General features: G+C 32.4%; 1 protein-coding gene across 1 annotated transcript; it reads right to left on the reverse strand.

Moving 5' to 3' along the window:
* Positions 1-224: 224 nt before the first annotated feature.
* LOC120172067 (ACT domain-containing protein ACR6-like) lies at positions 225-12,936 on the reverse strand. Its single transcript, XM_039179635.1, has 9 exons — positions 12,824-12,936; positions 5,388-5,586; positions 2,693-2,763; positions 2,351-2,396; positions 2,146-2,260; positions 1,991-2,058; positions 1,302-1,910; positions 991-1,095; positions 225-667 (listed from the first exon to the last, which is right to left on the reverse strand). Exons 1-9 carry the CDS (start codon positions 12,934-12,936, stop codon positions 323-325), a joined length of 1,671 nt encoding a protein of 556 aa, XP_039035566.1. The 3' UTR covers positions 225-322.
* Positions 12,937-26,231: the final 13,295 nt, after the last annotated feature.

Consider the following 26,231-nt stretch of genomic DNA (forward strand, 5'->3'; position numbering starts at 1 on the left):
GTCACGTGCCTAGAATGCGCAATTGTAGTTATAGTTCCTTTCTAAAACAGGATGAGTTTTCGAGTACAAAACAAAACAAAGGGTGAATGTAAACTTATTTTCTTGTACACCAAGCTGCTTTCTGTACAATCACTGCGCAGATTTTAATTACAAGACTTGTACAACTACCAGCAGTGCAAGTGAGTGGCTAATGCTTTTCTTTTCCTTTACACAGTATAAGGGAGGGTAAACTTTACATGGTTTTCTTTTTCCTTTGCTTGCTCCCCGTGTATATCTTCTGAGCTGATACTACATCAAATATACAACTATACAGGTAGAGAAATCACGAGTAAGATCTAATTAACTTGAAATTCTGAAAAGTACGAGCTTTGAACAAGTTTCCAAATAAATAACCCACTGTTGTCTCTTGTTGAGGTGGTTTCGGCGCAACACTTGTGCTACGTTTCACCTGCAGTACACTCCTTCCTATATGTCGACAGATTGAATCAATAATCTTGGGATCCACCGGATTTCCCGTCACATCCGTCACGTAGAAGGTGTCGTTGGCCTTACCACCTTTAGTAGAAATTAATGCTCTCTTGATATACAAGCTGTTTTCCCGGAAAATCCGGGTAATATCAGACAACAATCCAAGTCTGTCTTCTGTGCACAACTCTAGCTCCAACCCCTGCACCATGAAATGTTACAGGGTATTACATAAATGTGTCAGCTTTGATCATTGACGGATCCAGAAATATTTTTTTAAGGTAGACACGTGTATTAATAACAAAAAAAATTCGATTTGGGTGGGCACAAATAAAATTTCAAGGTGGACACCTTCACTAAATTGAACAACTAACATAAAGAATTTTGGATAAAGAATTTTGGATTCTAAGGTGCCCACCCAGGGTTCTGCATACATCCTCCACTGGCTATGATTACCAGAATCAAGGTGTTCTTTTCTTTGCTTTTCCGGTGTGTGTGTGATGGTGGGAAGATGATTTCCTATACCTCAGATGCTCTCCTCTCGATGGCCGCTTCAAGACATTGTATAACACGGACACGCTCCGCTTCAGAGCTAATCGGGAGCCCATCAACATGTCGGATGTAAAATTCCTACAAAGAAAAAAAGATTAATGTCATTAAAATGGATAACAAAGTCAGCATCATCTTACACCAGGTGTTTCAACTTTCAACATAGCATCAGCTTGTCAAATCCTCAAAGTTGTATAATATATGTAGGTATATCAATGGCTGATAGGACATGTCATAACATTAAAACGGATCATTTCATCAGCTTTTTCTTAAGACAACCATCCCACCTGATAAGCTTCCATCCTTGCTCTGTTGACCATTCCATGAAAAACAACATATTGCATATCCGTCAGAGTGCAGACAATATCAAACAATAGTTTTGGCCTGTCTTTTGACCTCATGGTAATAACAGTGTAATCATTCTCAATATTCAACAGACTGACTTGGGGTCTTGAGCTGGCCTCCTTGGCAGCTGCCCTTACTCCGGCTCTTTCCACCCTTTCGTAGTCCCTATCCGCTAACATGATTTGATGCAACCTTCTCTCCCTATGCATAAGACCCGGGGCTGAAAGTGTTGTTTTTTCTGTTTTCAAGTCAGCATTCCCTTTGAGAATATTACAAAGTAATAACTTTATCGTTGAGAGACGTTTCGGATCGGTGATTGCACGGCCCGTCGAATCATCTGTCACATGAACTACAGCTGCAGCACGGGCGTTATGAGTCCAAATCTCGGCATTTACGACATTGCAACGCAGGTTCGCAAGGACTGCACATACTTCAGATAACAAACCAGGCCTATCAGTCCCCCCAAGTTCAATTGATGTATGCTCTTCCGAAGGCATTACACCTACTGAGCTTCTCAGCGAAGGCAGGAAGCCGGCACTTGTTTTGATTCTCTGCAGAAAGCAAAAGTAAAGATGAAAATGATCAAATAATAAAAAGCATTCTCAAACATATATATGAGGCAGGTTCTAACCCTTTGGATATAATCAATAACTTGCTTATCTCTGATTTTGTTGCCATCATTGTCAACAACATTGAAAACTGAAACATGGGAAACATATTAAAAATAAATCAGTACATGAATAAGTGGATTAACCTTGGAATTAGTATAATTTTTTAGAATTATACCATCCATAAACCATCCTCCATCAGATGATATGTATGCTTTTGTTATTGTAAGGTCCATATCAGTGAGCACTTGGACCACTTCCAGGAGAACACCATGTTTGTTAACAGTGTCAACCTGAAGACACAATTCCAAAATCCAAATATGAATAAGTTGATAAAGGGAATTAAGGGACTAGTTAACCCACATATGATGATTTAGGGTTACCTGGATAATAGTGGCATCCTCACAGGCATTATTGTCAATCACCACTCTGCAACAACAAAACAACACTTGTCAAATAAAGTGCCAAGAAGAGAACATGCCAAATTTGCTCTAACTGGTTGCCATCAAAACTGGGGAAGAAAAAGAAAAAGAAAACTTTGCCAAATTATAGCAGAACCATAATCGGTTTTTAAGAAAACACACTGCAATCTTCTTCAAATCCCTATAAAAATTCTCATCATCCAAAACAACTTGGAAAATCTAACAAAAACAGTATATAAATCAAATTCAAACAAACAATAAAAAAACCACTATCAAGCACAATTTCATTTAAAATAAATTTACCTAGGTTGGTTTACCCTCCTGATAAGCTTAGCATATTCATTCCCTGGAAAAAGAATCGAAATTTCTCCAAGCTAAAACCAGACTTTTCCAAGGAAGAATTGATGACAACTTTTATTCTTCTTCTATGATACTGTACAGAATAGGAAAAGGAAAGAAAAACAATAATAGTAAAGCAAAGGCTCTTCCGAACCAAAAATACAAAAAAAAGAAAAAGCAAAGGATGATCTAAATTTAGCTGTTTAACATAAGTTAATTGAATAATATAAAATACAATCTTTTTCTTAGGCTCCCAAGTTGTAATATTTAGGGGACGCGTAGATAATTGATTGGTTCGACGGGTCGTAGTCAGGCAGGCACGTGCGTGTTGACGAATGTTGTACTTTTGACCAGTCTTTTTTATTTTCTTATTTAACCGTGGTGAATAATGTTGTTTTAAGATTGCCCTTAATTATTTTTTAGACACAAAATTATCGAAAATTATGAAATAAATTTTTATTTTATTACAAAACGAGCGTTATATTATTAGTTATCGTTTTAATGATGTGATATATTAAATTAAAGAATGAGTCTGTAACGATCATCATTAACAACGAATATCGTTAATTAATTTAAAAAAATTAAAATTGTAAAACACTCAACCTATAATTATAAATTAGTTAAAAATTTAAATGTAAATAATTTAAAATAAAGAGTTATATCGGCGATCATCTAATTATTACTCATTTTCATTTTGCCCATTATTTTTGAAATTTTGTCAATTAAGTCACTCAACTTAAATTCATTCAATTAAGTCACTTATCGTTAATATTTAACGGAAATATTGATGTGATAATTAAAATATTTTGGTATAATTACACATTTGATCATTGTTACTTATATATTCTATCAATTTGATCTTAATTTTAATAAATTAAAATAACTTAACTCTCAAATCAAATTGTGCCATGTGTCACCATCTGATTGGACAATTATGTCATCCTAGAGGAAAGAAAATTTTGAGCACTTAAATGATACCTAGGGAAATTAAATATGTGGTTCCCAAGTTGAAGAAGCAAGGCTCAACCATTAAGCCAAAGTGATTAATAGGTTCAAATTTAATTACATATGTTATTTATGCTATATATTAGTGTAAACTTAAATTCTTAATATTTTATATATCTTAATTTAAGTTCACATATTAAATTAATTTTACATCTTAACATTAAAAATATATTTTATTTTTATACTAACTTATTAAATATATTTTATTTTTGTCTTAATCTAAAATATATTTTATTCTTATTTTAAATTAAAAATATATTTTAGTCTTTATCTTAACTTAAAAATATATAATTTATTCTTATCTTAACTTATTACATAAATTATATTCTTAACTTAAATTATTAAATATATTCTATTCTTACCTTAAAATTATTAAATATAATTAATTCTTATTTTAACTTAAAACATATCTTTTTGTTCTTATCTTAACTTAAAAAATATTTTCGTTTTAACTACAAAAATATATTTTATTTTTATCTTAGCTACAAAAAATATTACATTTTTACCTTAAATTTAAAATATCATCAGAATAAAATATAAATATTTAAGTTAAGATAATAATAAATTATATTTTTCTAATTTAAGATAATATTAGAATAATTTTTAAATTAAAATAAGAATAAAATATATTTTTACATTAACATAAGAATAAAATATATTTAATAAGTTAAGATAAAAAATATTTTTAAAGGTAAGATGTAAAATTAATTTAATATGTGAATTTAAGTTAAGATATATAAAATATTAAGAATTTAAGTTTACACTAATATACATCATATATAATATATGTAGTCAAATTTGAATCAAATTACTACTTTGGTTCAATGGGTTAAGTCTTATTTCTTCAACCTATGTACTCCATGTTCAATTCCCTTGACTATCATTTATGTTCAAAATTTTCTTTCCTTTAGAGGGTCACACTTGTCACCCTCTAATTGGTGAGAAAAATATGTTTAAATTAAAATAAATTCAATCATCCAATAAGATGGTGACACATGACACCATTTGATTTGAGGGTTAATTTTATTTTAATTTGTTAAAAAATATGATCAAATTGATAGAATATATAAGTAACACTGACCAACTGTGTAGTTATACCAAATATTTTAACTGCCACATCATCTTCTCCGTTAAATATTAGCGAAAAGTGGCTTAATTGAATGTATTTAATTAGTAGAGTGATCTGATTCATAAAATTTCAAAAATGGTAGTCAAAATGAAAATGAACAATAGTTAGGTGATCATTGATATAATTTACCCTTTATTTTAAATAATTTACCTTAAACTTTTAACTAATTTATAATTTTACGGTGAACCCTTTAGAGTTTTAAAATTTTATAAATTAAATTAATGGTATTCATCGTTAGTAGTGCTCATTTGGTGTTTGTTGAGCGTTGTAGATTTTTCCTATGGATGATTCTGCCATCCTCGATGACCACCGATGAGTACCATTAATCTAATTTATAAAACTTTAAAATTATAAAATACTCAATCTATAATTATAAATTAGTTAAAAATCTAAATGTAAATTATTTAAAAAAAATATTAATTATATTGTTTTTTATAATATTATTTCTAATAATAATGAGATCAAATATTAACTCATAAATTAAAAAACCTTAAATTCTTTTTTTTGCTTTGTAGTTATCGTCACCGTTGCTGCTGTTATCGTCGTCGTTGTTGTTGTTGTGGTCACTCTGCTGTTGTAGTCGTTGTTACCACTACTGTTGTCACCACTGCTACCATAGTTACTATTGCCACCCTCACAGCTGTTATAGTTGTCGTTGTTACTGATGTTGTCATCATCGTTGCTGCTACTATCACTACTATCGTCGTTGCTGCTTTCACCGCTGCTGCCATCGTGTCAAAGCAAGAAAAAAGAATTTAGGTGTTAATATTTGATCCAATTATTCTTTAAAGTAAGATTATAAAATAATGTAATTAATATTTTATTTTAAATAATTTACGTTTAGATTTTTAATTAATTTATAATTACACGTTGAGTACTTTATAATTTTAAATTTTATAAATTAAATTAATGATGCTCATCTTTAGTGATACTCATCGATACTCGTCTAGCTTCGCAGAAATTTCATACAATTAATACAAATTCATCGTATGTACATTCAATATGTAGTGAAATAATAATTAATTAATTAATTATCGTTAAAAATAATTATTATTAAAGAAAAAGCGGGAAGTTATTTTTATTATTTTAAGATATTAAGTTATTTACTTACATCATAATATCATATCATTTATTTATTATTTTATCTTAATTGTTTTCCTTCGAATTAGTGCTTAAATTAATTGCGACACAAAACTAGTGATTTTAAGTTATATATATTATGAAAAACTATTTTTGATGAATAAGATTTTGATAGATATATGAGTGTATATATAGATTAGATTAGTCATATAAAGAAGCAAAAAAATGGGTGACGTTGGGAAGAATAAAGAGGGCGACGTTAACAAGCGGAGATGTATAGACTCGAAAGCAAATCGGATGGTCCACTGAGTTATCAGTAAATTCCTTTTTGATCTTCGATAATCATAGGACCAAACACTTGGAACGGGTATAGATAGTCACTCCCTTAAAAAAAATTTTTTTTATATATTTTAAATATTTTTATTAATAATTTATTTTTGTCAACACTCTCGGTTATTTGACAATGAATGCTCAATCACCTAATATATCCGTTGGTGCTGGAACTCGTAATATCTAAAAACAACAACAATTCATTTAACTATTGAGATACATTGATTCGTACTATAAATTCACTTCTCTTAATTTAAGTTCGCCCCTTATTATAAAATTTTATGTCCGTCATTGCACACACTTGTCTAGTTGTCTTGGTGGGGATGAATGAAATATTGTCATTTGAAATGTCAATTTTGATAAATCTGAGTTCTTGTTTGATGCACCCATAATTTGTTGATGTAATTGTGGAACAAGTTTTGAATGGTTAGACAAAGCCACCTATCGACACCTTCAAGGAGGGCAGCCGCATGCATGCATCATTTGAAAATTGAGGTCCTACTCCATTGTTATTGGTTTTTTCTTGAATAAAATATTATGTAATATTCCAACTAGCAGATTTAATAATTGCAGAAAACGAAAATATGAATAATTTAAGTATTGTATAAAAAATATTTATTCCGTGAAAAGTAATTTTTTGTAATTATTAAAGAAACTCTAGAATGGAGAAACAAAAGAAACGAAAGCACAGTTTGATCCAATCATTCCCCGTCTGGCAAAAAGAAACGTTATTGCTAAGCAAGTGGGAGATTTTGACGGTAAATGATTCCATAGTCATACATATGTAAGATTTTATGTTATAGGGATGAATGTTTAAAGTTTTATAAAAGATTAATTTATTAAATTTTAGAGGAACGAAAATAAATTTTAAATAAAAAATACATAAAAATAAAATATAAAGTAATTTTAAATTTTTAAAGGGGAGTAACCTCACCTGCCCCTCAATACATTAGTTCATATCCATTAGCGATAAGAAGAAAGCATGCATTCACTTTGACTTCACCTCGTCGTTGTTGATGATATTTGTGGCTTTACTTTTATAACTGGCGTGGAGTATCCGTAATAACTAATCTGATTGAAACCACTTGTTATATCACTCACTCTCGTTTTTGGTCTCACTCTATAAAAATATGCTTGAGAAGTCATGTAACTCGGATTTGAATAGAATTACGTATAATTATAATGGTACAAGTTGCCAATAATTAGAAGTTTTATTTCACATAGAAATTTTATATCACTCTCCAACGTTCATCGACCGAACTTACCACCATCACTCAAGCCCTCAAAAGTTCAATTTAACGTGATGCCATGCAATCTGAATACAATGTTTTAATTAAAACAATACTTGAGATCATGTTCCTCCTTCTCCCTCCAAAAAATCTCATTGGTTGTAAATGGATCTTTTGAACTACATATAACCCAGATGGTACGATAGATTATCATAAAGCTCACCTAGTAGCTAAAGGATTTCAAATGTCCCAGACCAGACTATACTGAAACCTTCATTCCCGTAGTTAAACCTACCACTGTCTGAACTATTCTTTCATTTGACATAACCTCTGGGTGATCTTTTCGTCAAATTGACATCAATAAGTCTTCCTACAAGGTTTTCTCATGGAGGATATCTTTATGGTCCAACCTCCTGGTTTTATTAGTTAATCTCAACCCAATAACATTTGCAAACTTCGTCAAGCCCTTTATGATTTAAAGCAAACACTGAGAGCTTGTTATACTGAACTAAAATCCTATCTTCATACTCTTGGTTTAAAAATTTCTATCTCTGACACATCTCTATGCACTTTTCTTCACAATCATAATCTGGCAAGCGTTCTAATTGTCAAATAAATAAGTATTTTTCTCAGATAAATAAGCTATAAACGTAGTATAGAGAACAAATGGTCAATCCACAGAGACTTAGAAATTTCCAATGTCAATTTGAATTGATCTTGATCCAAAGAAATTGTAAGAGGAAAATAAAAAGGGGTTTAGCAAAATAAATTGAATAAATTGAAATAAGTAAAAATAATAAAAACAAGAAAAATAGATAATTGAAAATAATTATGATGAGAGATAGCCTCCAATGTCACTTTGCCTCAATTCATCTCGATTACTGAAAGGGATTTTACTTCGGGATTCCTGCCATTACAGTCTATAAAGTCCAACCCTTGAAACTTACTATTCTCTCCGATGAACTAATTTTCCAAAGTCAATCCTTAAAATTTAGTTCTTGTTTGGATTAACAACGACTATAGATGATAACACCAATGCAAATTTGAGTGTTGGAAAAGCCCGTGCTTGGATTATGGTGTCTCAATGAGATTTGAACCCGATCTCGATTTCCCTTAGAAGACTGTCGCTAAGTGTGTTCTTAGGAAGTTGAATTTGCTACAAGCCAAATATTCTTCCCAACGGTAAATCAAAACATCAATCAAACCAACGCTCGCCTTTTGAATTGAAGGTGTTGAGATATGTAAAGGAGAGGCCGATTGACAATCCAAGTTTACAGAAAATCGAGAAAGATATATGAAGGTATTAAGTGCTTTTTAATTCTCACGAAACGGATTGAGGCGTTGCTTTAGCTATTGACTAAATGGAAAATTAGCTAAGCATGATAAAAATCATACTTAGCATGTAAAATAAAGCAAAAGAAAATAACGAAGATGAAGAAGAAAATATCTTTATAAAACTAAAAATCTCAAGTCAAATAAAAGGCATAAGGAGTACATCTGTCAAGTTATACCTTAATGAGTATTTATAGCTTGAGATAACCTAAAGAAAATTAAATATATAAAGTGAACAAAACACCTAAAGATAATCCTAATTAATAGCAATCTAAAAATCTAAATAATAGAGAGATAATTCCTAATTAAAATAATAATTCCCAAACATTTAAATTCAATTACAATTTTTAATCCCTGAAGAGTTTTTGTCCATCTATTCTTCCTTCTTGATTTTGCTGACTGGGTTGCCTTCTAGAAGTCATCGCTGAATAGACTACAGATTTTACCACGTCGACATCGTCATGCCCATGTGTCCAGCCTTGATTCCAAAAAAATAAAAAACTGCATAACTCACCCTTTAAACATTGTTTTTTAGAAAGTAGAGTCCTGCACAAAATCGAACATAAGTGACCTAAATCAGCAATATCAAAGAGATAACAAAGAGTAATTAGCAACAAAATAATAACAAAATAAAATACTCATTAAATTCCCCTTACTTATTCAATGCTTGTCCTCAAGCATGCCTTAATCAAACATCAAAACATCAAGTTTCCATCCTTTATTCCACAATATGTCCAATGAGTCAATGATCACCACAGTTATCATAAGCAAAGTAACAATTAGGCAAATAGAAACAACTAGCAATAAGTTCAAGCAAAATCAAGATATCTCATTATCCATCAATTTCAATGTACCAATACTCAATACCTCACAAGGATTCACTCATTGTCGCTTATAGTGTTTCAGGTAAAAGAAATCGCTCAACGCCAAGACTAATAAAGATATTACCATAAGCTTGTAAGAAAATCAAGTCTCAACCACTAGGATAAACAAGATGCATTAATCAAATGGTCTTTGAAATTTTTTTAATGGGCTTAGGTGTAGGTAGAGAAAAAGGCCAAAAATTGGGTTTAAATATCAAGACAAGATATGTGCAAGTATAAGGTAAAATCCACGAAACAAAGTAAATAAAGTAATGCAACGAGAGAAAGTGTAACAAACAACCAAAAACAATTCTTTTTTTTTTCCTTCAAATTTTTTCTCCCATTTTTTATTTTCTTGTTGTTGTTTTTTTTTCGGTTCAAGCATTATTCGAACTAGAGTTTTTTTTATTCTTTTCTCGAATGTTTCTTCTTCTTCTTCTCATTCTTTTTTTTTCTGATTTCTTTTGTTGTTCATAGAATAAATTAATCTCTATCTTGACATGGGTAACAAAAGAGGGTAAAAATAAAATAAAAGGTTTTGGGTTAACAATTGCGTAAAAGTAAAGAAAAGGGTAGAGGCAAAAAATTGGTTCACTAATGGATATAAATGTGTAGGCAATTTAGGTAAAGAAGTGGGTTAATCCTAAGTGTCCTAATCATATTAAAGCATCAAGTTCAACATGTAGTCTCGATATGCATTTAATCACAAGTTCTAGAATATCAAAATTAATCCAGCACTGTAACCCCCTCAGACCGATGTAGTAATCCGATCCGATCCAGGAAGTCACATTAGGGCCACCGGAGCGACCCACTGTAAAATCTCGGAAAATTTAAACTTTTTATCAGAACATGTAAACTCATAAAATCATTTATCAATATTTAGAAATAAAACAAATTTTCAGACTCGTATGTAAAACAAAATACAATTACATGCCCCCTAATCACATGTACCATACTCTGCAAACAACGCCGAAATAACTTCTTTACTGGTGTCGATAGATGCACTGGTACAATTCTTTTAACCTGCAATAGTGAGTAATAGAATGAGCTTCGGAAAGCTCAGTAATACAAAACTACCAGATGATGCTGAAGAATGTGCAGATACAGATAAACATGTATTTCCTTATCTGTTCAGATATTTACAGATTTTTATGCTGAGCAGAGATTCTACGGATATTTCAGGTAGTGACAGATAGTAAGCGTTTAGTTCAGGGAAATATTTCAGATGTTATTGAGTTAATCGATCGATGAAATTAGCCAAGAGGGGGTGAATTGGCAATAAAAATTTTGGTGGAAGCTTTTGCAGAAAATTGAAAAGATTTGCACAACGATTTAGAGTGGTTCGACTTTCTCAACCAAAGTCTACGTCCACTACCTTAACTATCCACACTAAGGATTTTCCAAAAAATTCACTAATTTATTCTTTCTTTTGAGGCCAAAGAGATAACCTTACAACTCCCTAAAGAATATACCACAATTCTTGAGAACACTCTTTCTCAAAAAGAATATTACAAATTTGCAAACTTACAAGGAAATCCTTACAAGGAAATCCTCACAAGGTAGATTGTTTACAGAATTCTAGAACAAAGAAAAGAACACTAAAAAATTAATACAATTGAGTACAAGTAGTGTTCTTAAAAGAAAAATGAATATTGAATGAAAAATAGGCTTGAAATGCTCAAACTTAAGGTTTGATGTTTTCTCTTTGATTCTCTCTTGATTCTTGTTTCTTGTGTTTTCTTGTTATTGATCAATGGCTTCTAAGCTTGTTTAAATACTCCTTCAAATGATTCTGAACGTTGGGGATGATTAGTAGAGTCAATAGAGCCGTTTAAGTGTGAAAACAATTAATTAAATCAGTTGGGAGTGTCAGTTCATCGATGCATACCCAAGGTGCATCGGTGCATCAAGTGTAAAATTTAAATATTTTGATCGTTGGACCCTTAGTGCATCGGTGCACTAAGAGCGCATCGATGCATAAAATGCATTCGATGTTTCAAAATAGCATGAGTGCATCTATGCATGGCTGGTGCATCGATGTATCAAATGCATTCGATGTTTTCATAAAACTCTGAGTGCATCGATGCATAATATGTGCATCAGTGCATAAAATGCATTCGATGTTCAATTTATTCCATGGTGCATCGATACATGGATTGGTGCATCGGTGCATCACTCTGAAAAATTGATTTTAGGCTTGATTTTGGTTCAAAATACTTTGTGAAAATTGTTTCAAAAATATATTAAGTATAAAACACAATTTTACACATTTAGTAAGGTTTGAAATTGATCTTGAAGACTTGGAGTAATAATTTGATATTCGAGTAATTAAATCGAATATACTTAAAAAAGCATTTGTAAAATCCTAAAATTCATTTATACTTAATTTGTTATATCGAAACATCAAAATGTTTTCAACAATCTCCCCCTTTTTGATATAACAAAACATGTGTGTAATTTTAAGATTTTCTTTGAAAATAAATTTTGAAAAATTAAGTTTAAAATTACTACCCCTTACTTTAACACTTCTCCCCTTTAAAATTCTCCATTTTAAAACATTTTAACACTTAACACTTCTCCCCCTTTTTGTTAAATCAAAAAGACTTAAAAATCGATTTAAATAAGGTTTTGAAAAACATAGCCAATTGATTATATATATATATATATAGCTTAAGCTTGCTAAGATCAAAGATCAAAAGAGAGATTAGCCATTAGCTTTCATAAACAATATTCATAATCAAATGTGAAATGACATAATTGGTCATATATGTATAATGATGCAAAAATAAGAAAATTCAGCCAAACCAAATATATATATATTAAGTTCAAACTTCTAAACATCCAAATTATAACTCCTAACAAATTCAAAACATTTAAGGATCCAAAATAAACAATTTAGAAACATCAAAATCAATCCAAGTTTTAAAATCAAGAAAGCATAACAAGGATAGATATACTCCATCGGAGGTCGGGAGGAGGAGGAAATTGTGTTTGCATCTCAAGAGAGAGAACATCCATACGTGCAAGCATCTCCCTTTGAAACTCCATCTGTCGAGCTTCCAAAGTGTCTAAGCAATGATTTACCGCTTCGTGAGTAGCAGTCAAGTGGGATTCAATGGAAGTATACCATAGATCAAATGTCTTCAAAAACGAACGAAAATATGGAGGCACTTGATCCTCTTGTGGAGCTTGTTCCTGTGCAGGCTCATCGTCTGGTACGTGATCGTCGATATCTTGCATGAGTTGCTGAAATTCTGGATCATCGATATTTATTTTGTTTTTATTCTTGAGACAGTGCATCCACCATAAATCCCTAGCACGGAGAGTGGAGTATCTACCTCCGATGGTCTAAACCACCAAGAGATCATAAAATAAAGAAAACGATCGTGATGTGAACGTAGAGTACCAACACTAGCGTTTGGAACATAGGGATAATCTACAGTTTCATTCTCTTTAAATAAACCTTCGTCATCTAACCCAAAATGGAAAACTATAGTCTCGGGTTCAATATTAATATATTGGCCTAAAAGATATGATATAATTGCTATAGTCCCACATTGAGTTTGGTTTTGAATGCATACCGCATTGGAGTAAAAAATGCGGATTAACTGATGATAGACGATAGGTTTGACGTGAAATATTTTTATCAAACTTCCAAGTTTTAAGAATTGGAAGGTATTCGAAGTCAATATCAATCATGGCTTGAAGAGAAGGAATACGCTCTTCCCGGATTCTATAAGATTGGAAAGAATTTATATACCTAGAGTACAAGTCGTCTCTACGACGTTCAGGCATATTAAAAGAGGATCCTATAAGAGATGTAGGTGGAGGAGGAACAAGATTAGGAGGTTGGTTTGAACGAGAATGACTCGATGAAGTTCTAGGGAGTTTGGGATTAGACATGGTTTAAGAATCGGAAAAAGGAATATAACCTGCAAATTGAAACACATGTATGCAATTTAATCAATCCCAAAACTCAATTGAGTCCTCAATAATTCAAGGTTCTCTAAATCAAATCCTAATGGGCATAGTTTTAAAAAACTATTTAGAAAACAATGTTTGAAAATTTATAATATGTATAGTTTTTCATGAAAACAACGTAATTAAATAAAAAACATCATATTTAAAAATTAAATTCAGATTTTCGATAATTTTTTTTTAATTTAAAAAATTCATTGAAAATTTGTGAGTTTTTGATAAAATTGGTTGTAAAATCTAGTTTAAAATCATCAAACAATCAATGCCCGATATAATGTTCATCCTAGAACTAGTCGTAAGATCAAAATATGATAAACTAGAAGTTTTTAGAAAAATACTTTGAAAATTTCGAATTGAAGAGAATGAGATGTTGTGTTGCACGATTTAATGATAGTAGCAGGATATAGAGATGAAAAGCTCAAATATTCCAACAAAGTTTAGTTGATTTTGAGCAAATAGAGGATTTAGAGAGGAAGAGAGGTGTATTTTTAGGGTTTGAAACAAATAAGAAAATAAGCATTTTAAACCCAAAAACCTGATCGATGCATTGATGCACATTCAAGGCGTGCATCGGTGCACCTTCATGGTGTATCGATGCACATTCAAGGCATGCATCGGTGCACCTTCATGGTGTATCGATGCATATTCAAAGGGATGCATCGATGCACTGATAAGTGTATCGATGCATGAAGCAAAAAAATGACAAAATTCTATTTTAAACACCCAAAAATGCTAAATTAATTATCTCTGGTGGTATTGGCAACTCATATATTGAAAATTAATCATGTTCAATCAATCAAATTAATCTTTAAACAACATTTGAACATAAAATTAATTTTCACCAAAGAACATAAACTCCCCCTAACTAATAGCAATGAATGCAATCAAAAATTACTATTATAAGCATTTTCATTTATTCTTAAAAATGTTAAAATTAGTTTAAACACTAAGTGAAGATAGGTCAGTTAAACCTAATTCTCTCCTAAGTGTCCAAAATCTCTCTTTGTCTAAAGGTTTTGTAAAGATATCCGCTAATTGATGCAAAGTATCAACAAATTCTAGAACTACATCTTCCTTAGCGACATGGTCTCTAATGAAGTGATGTCTTATTTCAATATGCTTAGTTCTAGAGTGTTGGATGGGATTTTTAGTGAGACAAATAACACTAGTATTGTCACACTTGATAGGAATGGTACCTACTTTAATTCCATAATCAAAAAGTTGTTGTTTCATCCATAAAACTTGTGCACAACAATTACCGGCTGAAATATATTCCGCTTCAGTGGTAGATAATGCAACACAATTTTGTTTCTTTGAAAACCAAGAAATCACCATATTTTCAAGGAATTGGCAAGTACCGGAGGTGCTTTTCCTATCTAATTTGCATCCTCCATAATCCGTATCAGAGAAGGCATGCAAGCTAAAACTAGAGTTTCTAGGATACCAAAGTCCTAAATTAGGAGTGTCCTTAAGGTATCTAAAGATTCTCTTAACAGCTAGTAAATGTGATTCCTTAGGGCATGATTGAAATCTAGCACATAAGTAAACACTAAACATAATGTTCAGTCTACTTGCAGTTAGATAAAGCAAAGAACCAATCATTGACCAATATAATTTAACATCCACACATTTACCTCCTTCATCTATGTCTAGCTTTGTTGATGAGCTCATTGGAGTGTCATGCGGTTTCCCATTGTTTAGTCCAAACTTATTGAGCATGTCTTTGACGTACTTAGCTTGATTGATGAAGATGCCATCTTTTCTTTATTTGATTTGGAGCCCCAAGAAAATTAAGAGCTCCCCCATCATGCTCATCTCGAATTCACTTTGCATTAGCTTAGAAAATTCTTGGCAATGAACATCATTAGTAGAACCAAATATTATATCATCAACATAAATTTGAACTACTAATAAATCTTTACCTTTATACTTTAAAAACAATGTAGTGTCAACCTTCCCTTTGGAAAAACCTTTTTCAATTAAAAAATTTGACAATCTTTCATACCAAGCTCTAGGGACTTGTTTTAAACCATAAAGTTCTTTTGTCAATTTAAGAACATGATTTGGAAATTTTAAATCTTCAAAACCAGGAGGTTGTTCCACATACACTTCTTCTTTTATAAAACCATTTAAAAATGCACTTTTAACATCCATTTGATATAATTTAAATTCATGAAAACATGTAAATGCTAATATCATTCTAATTGCTTCCATCCTAGCAACGGGAGTGTATGTTTCATCATAGTCTATGCCCTCTTCTTGAGTATACCCTTGAGCAACAAGTCTAGCCTTGTTTCTCACTATATTACCACTTTCATCAAGCTTATTCCTAAATACCCATCTAGTACCTACAATAGATTTATTACTAGGCCTTTCAACTAATGTCCATACTTTACTTCTCTCAAATTGATTTAACTCTTCTTGCATAGCCATAATCCAATGTTCATCATTTAATGCTTCTTTAATATTCTTAGGCTCTATGCATGAGATAAATGCAACATAATTACAAATATTTCTAAGAGAAGTTCGAGTTGTTACCCCTTTGGATGGATCACCTATAATCTCACCATCCTTGACATAGTTGTATTCCCTTGGGAAAGATACTTCCATTTCTTCAATGATTGGATTCTCGATAGGATCTTGAGTTTCCTCATCTTTTGTTTCTTCATTTGATGATGGTTCTCCAACGTCATGTCCAACGTCATTTATATTTTATAATGCCTACATCATGATTCACACAAGAATCCTTCCTCGGAAGGGATTATCATCGAAAACAACATGTATAGACTCTTCTACAACTAAAATTCTTTTATTAAATACTCGATAAGCTTTAGAATTTAAGGAATAACCAGAAAAATTCCTTCATCACTTTTAGCATCAAATTTGCCAAGGTTTTCTTTAACGTTGTTTAAAACAAAACATTTACATCCAAAAGGATGAAAATAGCTAATGTTAGGCTTTTTATTTTTAAAAATTGCATATGTAGTTTTCTTTAAAATCAGCCTAATCATTACTCGATTTACAATATAACAAGCGGTATTTGTAGCTTCCGCCGAAAAATATTTTGGTAAATTGTTTTCATAAAGCATGGTTCTAGCCATTTCTTCTAAAGTTCAATTTTTCCTCTCAACAACTCCATTTTGTTGAGGGGTTCTAGGTGCTGAAAAATTATGGCTAATACCATTAGAATTACAAAACTCAATAAATCCAAGATTTTCAAATTCAGTTCCATGATCACTCCTAACACTAGTTATAGAGTAACCTTTTTCATTTTCGATTACTTTTGAAAACTTGATGAATTGTCTATTGCTTCATCTTTAGTACTTAAGAATAGAACCCAAATATATCTAGAATAGTCATCTACCAAGACAAATGCATATTGTTTTCCACCCAAGCTAGTAGTTCTAGATGGCCCAAAAAGATCTAAGTGGATCAATTGTAATACTCTACTAGTTGATACATCATTAATGGATTTAAAAGAAACTCGCTTTTGTTTTCCTTTAGCACAAGCATCACAGATTTTATTATTATCAAATTTTAGTTTAGGCAACCCTCGAACTAAATCACCTTGAATTAGCCGTTGCAAAACGCTCATACTAGCATGTCCTAGTCTCTTATGCCATAACCAACTATCATGCTCATCTTTAGCAACTAGGCATAAATTAGTCATATCAATAGAATCTAAATGCACCATGTAAATGTTTCCTATTCTATGACCAACAAGCATAATCCGATTAGATGCAATGTCAATGACTTTACAACCATTAGTTTCAAACATGACATTGAATCCCTTATCACATAATTGATTAATACTCAAAAGATTATGCTTTAACTCATTCACATATAAAACATTTTTAATTTGTATGGAAGAGGTATTATCTATTGTACCTATACCTTCAATGTGACCTTTTAAATTATCACCAAAAGTCACTTCTCCTCCATTTTTGGCGTTAAGCTCTATGAACCGGCTTTTGTCTCCGGTCATGTGTCTTGAGCATCCACTATCAAGGTACCATGAGTTTGAATTTGTTTCCCATGCTTTGTAGCAATGCTCCTTTTCCTCAAACATAGATTTATTTTTGATTTTTGGTACCCAAATTCTTTTGGGTCCATATTCATTAGTTTCCAAAATCCTAGTCCCCTTAGGTATGCATTTGTGTAGGATATCCTTATCTTTAGTAGTAATGAGTTCTTTAGGAACCCATATACTTCTAACGATTTTTTCATTAGAGGTTCTTCGGGGACCTCTATGATTGTTATTTTTAAAACTTTTCTAACAAAGTTGATTTTTGAATTGTCTTCTTTTTCAAAATGTTTTATACCAACTCTATCAAAAGAAGTTTTAAGATCATCAATTTTCTTTTGATGATCATCATTGACCTTTGAAAGTAAATTTTGCAAATCTAAAATTTTCTTTTCAAACTCTGTTAGTTTGATTTGCAAATCACTAATGTTACTTTCAAAATCATTGTTGGTTTTGGATATGAGCTTATTTTCATTTTTCAATTTTGAAACATCATTTTTATATTTTAAAAACAATTTCTCATAATCCGAAGCCAACCCATTATATTCCTCTAATAACTCGTCATAAAATAAATCATCTAATTCAAATGAGTTAGAGGTTACCTTAGAATCTTCCCCCAATTCCATCAAGTACAAGTTTGCTACTTCTTGTTCCTCTTCATCGGAACCTTCTTCATTGCTCCATGTAGCCACATGAGCCTTGTGCTTATTCTTTGATTGACCATTTATCTTCAATTATGGGCAATCATATTTGACATATCCCGACTTTTTGCATTCATAGCAAATGATAGGGTCCTTCTCTTTTGGTTTATTTTTTAGGCCTTCATTTCATTTGAATTTTCTTCCTCAGTAAGTCTAATCATTTTTCTGAACCGTTTGACAAACAATGCCATTTCCTCATCATCGTTATCTTTATCCAAATCACTCTCATCTTTCGTGGATTTGAGAGCAACTCCAATATTTTTCTTCTTCTCCTTCTCCTTTGGTGTCTCGTCAATCTTATCGAGGTCCACCTCATCTTCAAGCATCATTTCATGAGTGAGAAGGGAACCGATTAACTCTTCAAGAGTTAATAACTTTAGGTTCTTAGCCTCGATGATTGCCGTCTTCTTGGATTGCCACGATTTTGGAAGTGAGTAAACTAACTTCCTCATAAGCTTTTCATTTGGAATGATCTCTCCATATGACTTGAGACCATTGATAATCGTTGAGAATCTATCCTTCATAGCTTTGATATCTTCATTTGGTTTCATCTTCAAATTTTCATAGCTATGTGTTAGAAGACTAATTTTAGATTCTTTTACCTCGTCGGTGCCTTCATGAGTGACTTGTAGTTTATCCCATATTTCTTTGGCGATTGTACAAGATGAAACTCTTCCATATTCATCTGGTCCAAGAGAAAAAAATATGATATGGATGGCTTTGGAGTTGAGCTGAACATTCTTGTCTCTCCTTCACTCCACAATCTTGGATGAGTGAGAGGCTTGATATATTCGTTTTCTACAACATTCCATGCTCCCATGTCACTTGCTTGAATGAAATACATCATCCTATTCTTTAAATAGGCATAGTTAGCTCCATTGAAGAAAGAAGGCTTGTTGATGGGCATCGAATCGAGACGGGAGTCGACATTCGAAGTAGAGGCCATTTATGACTTGATAATCGATGTAACTCTTCCCGAATCAACTCAAGAGGCGATTAAACCTTCAAATGAGTGAGGCTCTGATATCAATTGTTGAGTTAATCGATCGATGGAATTGGCCAAGAGGGGGGTGAATTGGCAATAAAAATTTTGGTGGAAACTTTTGCAGAAAATTGAAAAGATTTGCACAGCGATTTAGAGTGGTTCGACATTCTCAACCAATATCTACATCCACTACCTTAGCTATCCACACTAAGGGTTTTCCAATAAATTAACTAATTTGTTCTTTCTTTTGAGGCCAAAGAGATAACCTTACAACTCCCTCAAGAATATACCCCAATTCTTGAGAACACTCTTTCTCAAAGAGAAGATACAAATTTGTAAACTTACAAGGAAATCCTCACAAGGTAGATTGTTTGCACAATTCTAGAACAAAGAAAAGAACACTCAAAAATGAATACAATTGAGTACAAGTAGTGTTCTTGAAAGCAAAATGAATATTGAATGAAAAATAGGCTTGAAATGCTCAAACTTGAGGTTTGATGCTTTCTCTTTGATTCTCTCTTGATTATTGTTTCTTGTGTTTTCTTGTTATTGATCAATGGCTTCTAAGCTTGTTTAAATACTCCTTCAAATGATTCTGAACGTTGGGGATGATTAGTGGAATTAATAGAGCCGTTTAAGTGTGAAAACAATTAATTAAATCAGTTGAAAGCGTCAGTGCATCGATGCATACCCAAGGTGCATCGGTGCATCAAGTGTAAAATTCAAATATTTTAACCGTTGGACCCTTAGTGCATCGGTGCACTAAGAGTGCATCGATGCATAAAATGAATTCGATGTTTCAAAATAGCCTGAGTGCATCGATGCATGGCTGGTGCATCGATGTATCAAATGCATTCAATGTTTTCATAAAACTCTGAGTGCATCGATGCATAGAATGTGCATCAGTGCATGAAATGCATTCGATGTTCAATTTATTCCATGGTGCATCGATGCATGGATTGGTGCATCGGTGCATCACTCTGAAAAATTGATTTTAGGCTTGATTTTGGTTCAAAATACTTTGTGAAAATTGTTTCAAAAATATATTAAGTATAAAACACAATTTTACACATTTAGTAAGGTTTGAAATTGATCTTGAAGACTTGGAGTAATAATTTGATATTCGAATAATTAAATCGAATATACTTAGAAAATGATTTGTAAAATCTTAAAATTCATTTATACTTAATTTGTTATATCGAAACATCAAAATGTTTTCAACAGATGTCTAGGTTCAGAAGATCAGAATAGGTTATTTAGTGTGTTCCCACAAAACCAGTGAAAAGATACAGATATTTTTAAAACATATTTTTAAATTCAAAAACTATAGTAATTCCCCCATCTGTCACGAAAAAATATGTAGGTTCCCCAGAACCATACAACCCCGTCACGAATAGTAAGGCCTTGAGCCCAAAGCTAAGGAACCTGTAAGTATTCAACCCCATCACGAACAGTAAGGTCCTGAGCACAAAGCCAAGGAACCTGCAAGTATTCAACCCCATCATGAACAGTAAGGCTCTCAACATAAAGCTGAGGAACCTGCAAGTATTCAACCCCGTCACAAACAGTAAGGCTCGTAGCACAAAGCCGAGGAACCTGCAAGTATTCTTCCTCCAACTATACCCCAATAAAACATGTTCCATCCGTAAACGGATATATCAAAACTTAAAACATAGTTTAGGTCAAGTATCAGATCAGAATCCATGCCAGATATCATAACAGAATTCAAATCAGAAATCAGTTAAAATATTCATATGATTAGGGAACACACCAGAGTTTACGGATATTATTTAGAGGTACTGGATAATCTTATTAGGTAGAGAAACACATATCTTCAGTATGTCGATAGAATGTTGGAATTTAGAATCACTATTGGAAGAGATCAATAACTGATAGAATCATCAGTTATTCAGAATGAGACTTGAGCTAATAAGGAAGAAATGAAGGTTCAAGACATTTACAGTCTATGTCGATTGATTTCATTATCAAACAACTTCAGATGAATATCTCCCAGAATTAATTCTTGTCAACTGGTCAATTCATTGTCCTTACAGGGTTTTTACACTTTAATACCACAAATTCTAGTCCATATATCATTTTCAAAATCATCGCTGAATAGATCTTCAAATGGTCTTTATTTCATTTTCACGCCTCCACGATGTCATGAAATACATACATGCTTGATTTGTAGTTCATGAACCATAAGGACAGTACATCTTATAAACTCATTAGAATTTTCAGACTTATCCAAATCACTTACTTAATCCTCAATTATTGAGGTTAATTAGCTCATTTAGCAGTCAAGTCTATTCCAGTTACTTCGGGGTTTTCTAGAGTAATTCATACGTTTCTGAATTTTGAATACATATTGTACTCCTGTTCGTTCAACTTGGTCTTCATGGTTGATTTTTCTAACGAATATCCCCTTATTAATATAGAATGTGATCTAGATTTGAGCTGAGTTGAATACTTCAAATTATCATCGAACCAAACTTGAGAAGTCGAACACGCATTCAAGTGACATCTATGCCGTTCTGGTACTGATATAACACTAGCATTGGTTGCTCGACTTAAAATGTGATCCATAACTTTTAAGATCAATACCACACCCATGTTTATTTGGATTCTTTAATTAATCCAAGACATCTACTTAGTATGGGTTATAAGGGTATTTTGATGCTCAAAGTTTTTCCATTTATTTCAAAGCTTGAGGATGTCCATTCATTCCTGGGCTTGGTGATATTCATGAGTCATTTCTATTCCAGGGGTATTTTGGTCATTTTACAGATTCAGTGTATTTTAATCCTTTCTTTCCGTCCGATCTTACTATTAGATTCAATCTTATCATTTATTTTAGTCCTTTCGAACAATTCTGACAAAAGAAAACCCCCGATAAATTGTTCTTCAGGTATTTACTCATAACTCGGATATTTTCGGGTCAAGTGCCTTCTCATATTTTTACCAACGAAATATCATGAATTTTTCTGCACTAATTCAGGATCTTAACAAACAAATCCGTACTTAATCGAGTTAAGTATGAATCCTCAAAGTATTTTATTATTCAGGGTCAACTCGGACTATTTTACCTCTCAAGGGCATTTTCGTAATTTCTTAACCAGATAATTTCGATATTATCTCTTAACGAAAATAATTATAATTTAAAGATCCTATGGTTAATTGCTTTCCTAAATATTCTCTGATCTTGACATGATTCTTTAACAGACTTCTATTATCTTGCACAAACCCTCTTGGGGTTAAAAACCGGTTCTTAGCATTTCCTAAGCAAAACTAACATTTCTTATACACACCAGTAATTTTTACCGGATCAACATGTCTTTTCAGAGTTATTAACCAACTTCCAGGGACAATTCTTGTCATCTTACAACATAAGGGTATTTTGTAATTTTACCCTACCAGAGTATTCTCATAATTTTTCATCCAAGTACCTTTAACATTTAACCTTTGATTATATGTTACAAATCCATGATAATACCTTTATCACTAATCATATAACTCATAATTTAATTCTAACAATCCATCCATTTCTTATATCAGTCATCTGAGCAGTATTCATTTGCTAATTTTTTTACCGCATCCATAATGAATGTATGAATTAATTAAATACCCAAATGAGACCAAAATATTCATTCATGCATTTATCAATACCAAAATGTTCCATAAAGCATGAAAAGGTAGTAATGTATTACCTTGATTTTCATGCAATACTAATCGACCATTAAATTCCATTCGAATGTCCTCGATCCTTAATTCAACTTCCAATAATTCCTCAGATGAATACCAACAGAAATTTCATAAAAACAGAGCTTAATTGCAAAAAACAGATTGAATTGGGTGATAAATCAATGAAAACCAACTTACTGGGTTTGAATTTGGTGAAATAGACCCCAAAAATATATTCAAGACATCGAAAAAATGTCAGAATAGGTATACCAGGTCAAAGTCAAAGGCCGTTCAACTCCCGGTCAATGTCGATCAAAGTTCTGGTCAATAGTGGTCAACTGTCAACAGTCGACCATTTTACACAAATATCACCCTAACAGGAATTAATTACAAATTTAGCCACCTTCTAAAAATATTTACAAAACTAACACCAGACGATGCCCACTCTCGGGGGTGGCACGTGGGGTGCGTGAATAGTGATACAGTGTCGAAAAATTCCCAGAAAAATTCCTAAAAATTATTTTAAGTGATTTTAAGGCATTTACAAAGCTCGGTTCACAATTTTGAACGACGGAGAGCTCGATTTCAACAAATCCGAAACTTTGACCGCTTCACCTCCTCACGCACCGCCATCTAAGGAGACAAGAGGACACCGACAGACTCGAAATGGCACAAGGAACACGATGGTGCGGGAGATGTCGAAAACGAATGGTCGAATCATCGTGAATCGATGAAAAACTAACGAAAATCGAGTTAAAACCGACGATACTTCCGACTGAAATTAACGACCAACGGCGCCGATTCACAACGAGAGGTTTGAGGGGTTTTGTTCATTGGTCGACAATGAACACGATGGTGGTTTCAGTTCGTCGATCTGAGGTCGGACATCAAGTAGATCGTAGTTGAAAAGAGGGTTGATAGAGGAGGAAAATTTCTGCTGAACCTGCGCACGGGGAGAGTTTATATTTCATCATATAAAAAATGGTTAAATCATGAGTTTAGTCATTAAACTTCCTGCCCTTCTTAAAACGGTCTGCCAACTTTGAAATTTTACAATTTAATCCATCGTTTCTTTCAAAATACCAATTAAATCCAATACTTTATAATTTCTAAAAGTTAGCCCCTAAATTGGGGTGTTACAAGCACACTCAATGAAACAAATGAGCAAGAATATAAAGTATGCTTGTTAAGCTCAAATATCACAAAAATATGTAATTTTTATCGAGTCAAGGCACATGTCTATCAACAAACGTATAGGATATCAAGTAAAATTTTTAAGAAAAACACTAGTTGAGTTGATTCTATATCATGCATTCTAAACCCGATAAAAGAGGGATCACAAATTCATAAGGTAATTAAAGAAATAAGGTAAGAATCAAGATCAATAACACGACATTTCAACATATTAACCAAGGCAACTCAATTCCATACATACAGCAAGCGTGAGAAAACTGATGCAAACGTTCTCTACCCTTTAACTTAAAGCATATTGTCTCAATATGAAAAATTCAAGCATAGAAGAAGGAATAGAGATACTCTTGGTGTCTAGTGACAGTCGTGGCTGCAACCTCGACGAGTGATGAGCGATGGTGTTGGTGTAAATGTGTGACTGGTAGGTGTCTGTCTTTGGTTGAATTAAATAGATTTGTATAATTACTAGATGGAAATTTTGAAGCTGCATGTGCGATAATTTCCTTCCTAATGTTGAAAAATGCTTATTGTTTGATCAAAAACATCAGATTCGACTCCATTTAAATTCATTCAAAAATATTTGTGCTACCTGAAAATTCAAAAAAAATAAAAACAATAAAATAAGTACTCAACAAAAATTAATAATTAAATAAAATTGAAAATGAATAAAATTAAACAAACGAAGAATAAAATGGATTGTCTCCCATTAAAGCACTTTTGTTTAACGTTGTTAGCTCGATGACCTGATTCAAACTACAGGGTCTGCGAGTGATGTTTCCTCCACTTCATACTTTTTTCCCAACTAAGAAGTTTCTTATGAGAAATTATACTACCAATAAGTTCCTTCATTTTGACTTTGTAGATTCGAACATTCTCATAAGCATTACTTCATATCTTTTTCAGCTTTAGAAATTTTTCAAAATAGATAAATTATATCTTTCATTCAAATGTTTCGAAAGCGATTTTAATTCCAACATTGATCTCTGCAAAATAGATGAAAAAAATTTAGATTGAGAAGAAATCAAATTTAAATTCTTACCTAGCTCTTCGCCTGATGACTACGAGTCCACGTTAGAAGCGATATCAATTTCAGCCTTCGAATTCATGTACAACTCATCAAAATAATTATGTTCAACATATTCATTCATAGAGGGTTTAATTATATCGGCAAACCTAACATTAACCACAGAGTCATGATGCTTCATTGCCTTATAAACGTCAAATTTTAACACTTTACCATCAAATTTCATGGTAAGAATATCTCTCATAGCGTCAATTTCAGTATGTTTCATGCTCAGAAAGGGACGACCAAGAAGAATTTCAGAAGAAGTGTTGGTTCAATCATTCGCCATGTTAATGACATAGAAATCCGTCAGAAAATTAAGTCATTTACCTTTACCAGAACATTTTCAAGAAGTTCTTTGAGATAAATGACGGATCGATCAGCGAGCTGGACCATTACTCTAGTTTTATTCAAAGGCTCTGTAGAAAATGATTTGTAAACAGAAAGTGACATAACAATGTATAGCAAACATACATTAGTCCTTTAACTTTGGTGGAAGCCTACGTTGAAAAACAATTGAGATGTTTTTGCCTAAATTTATCTTTTCATTGCTGGTGAGTTTCCTTTTGGTTGTGCAAAGGTCTTTCAAGAATTTGACGTATTTCGACACTTTTTGAATTACCTTGATGAGAGGTATGTTTATCTCCATTTTCTGTAAAACGTCTAAAATTTCTTTATCCTCCACTTTCTAATCACATTTTACTAATCTCAAGGGAAAAAGAGGTGGCGTCTCTTAGGGAGATGGCGTTGGAGGAGGCTACGACTCATCTTTCTTTTTCCTATGGGATCTTGCGTAAACTTATTCTTTTTCTTTCTGGGATCTTGTTTCATCTTCTTTTTCTTATTTCTTTGATATTGCCTCATCTTTTTCTTTCTCTTTGGATTCTGAGGTAAACATCCTTAGAGATTGGT

This window comes from Hibiscus syriacus, unplaced genomic scaffold (assembly GCF_006381635.1).
Source record: "Hibiscus syriacus cultivar Baekdansim isolate YM2019G1 unplaced genomic scaffold, ASM638163v2 tig00111841_pilon, whole genome shotgun sequence".
In the NCBI taxonomy this organism is placed as follows: Eukaryota; Viridiplantae; Streptophyta; class Magnoliopsida; order Malvales; family Malvaceae; genus Hibiscus; species Hibiscus syriacus.

Bases quoted from the DNA above. Each gene is read 5' to 3' on its own strand.
- LOC120172067 (XM_039179635.1), bottom strand. From the start codon at position 12,936: ATGCAAGATATCGACGATCACGTACCAGACGATGAGCCTGCACAGGAA. The intron at 1,911-1,990 runs GTTAGAACCTGC...TGCTTTCTGCAG, and splicing joins TTATTGATTATATCCAAAGG to AGAATCAAAACAAGTGCCGG. The intron at 1,096-1,301 runs GTGGGATGGTTG...TTTTCTTTGTAG, and splicing joins CAAGGATGGAAGCTTATCAG to GAATTTTACATCCGACATGT.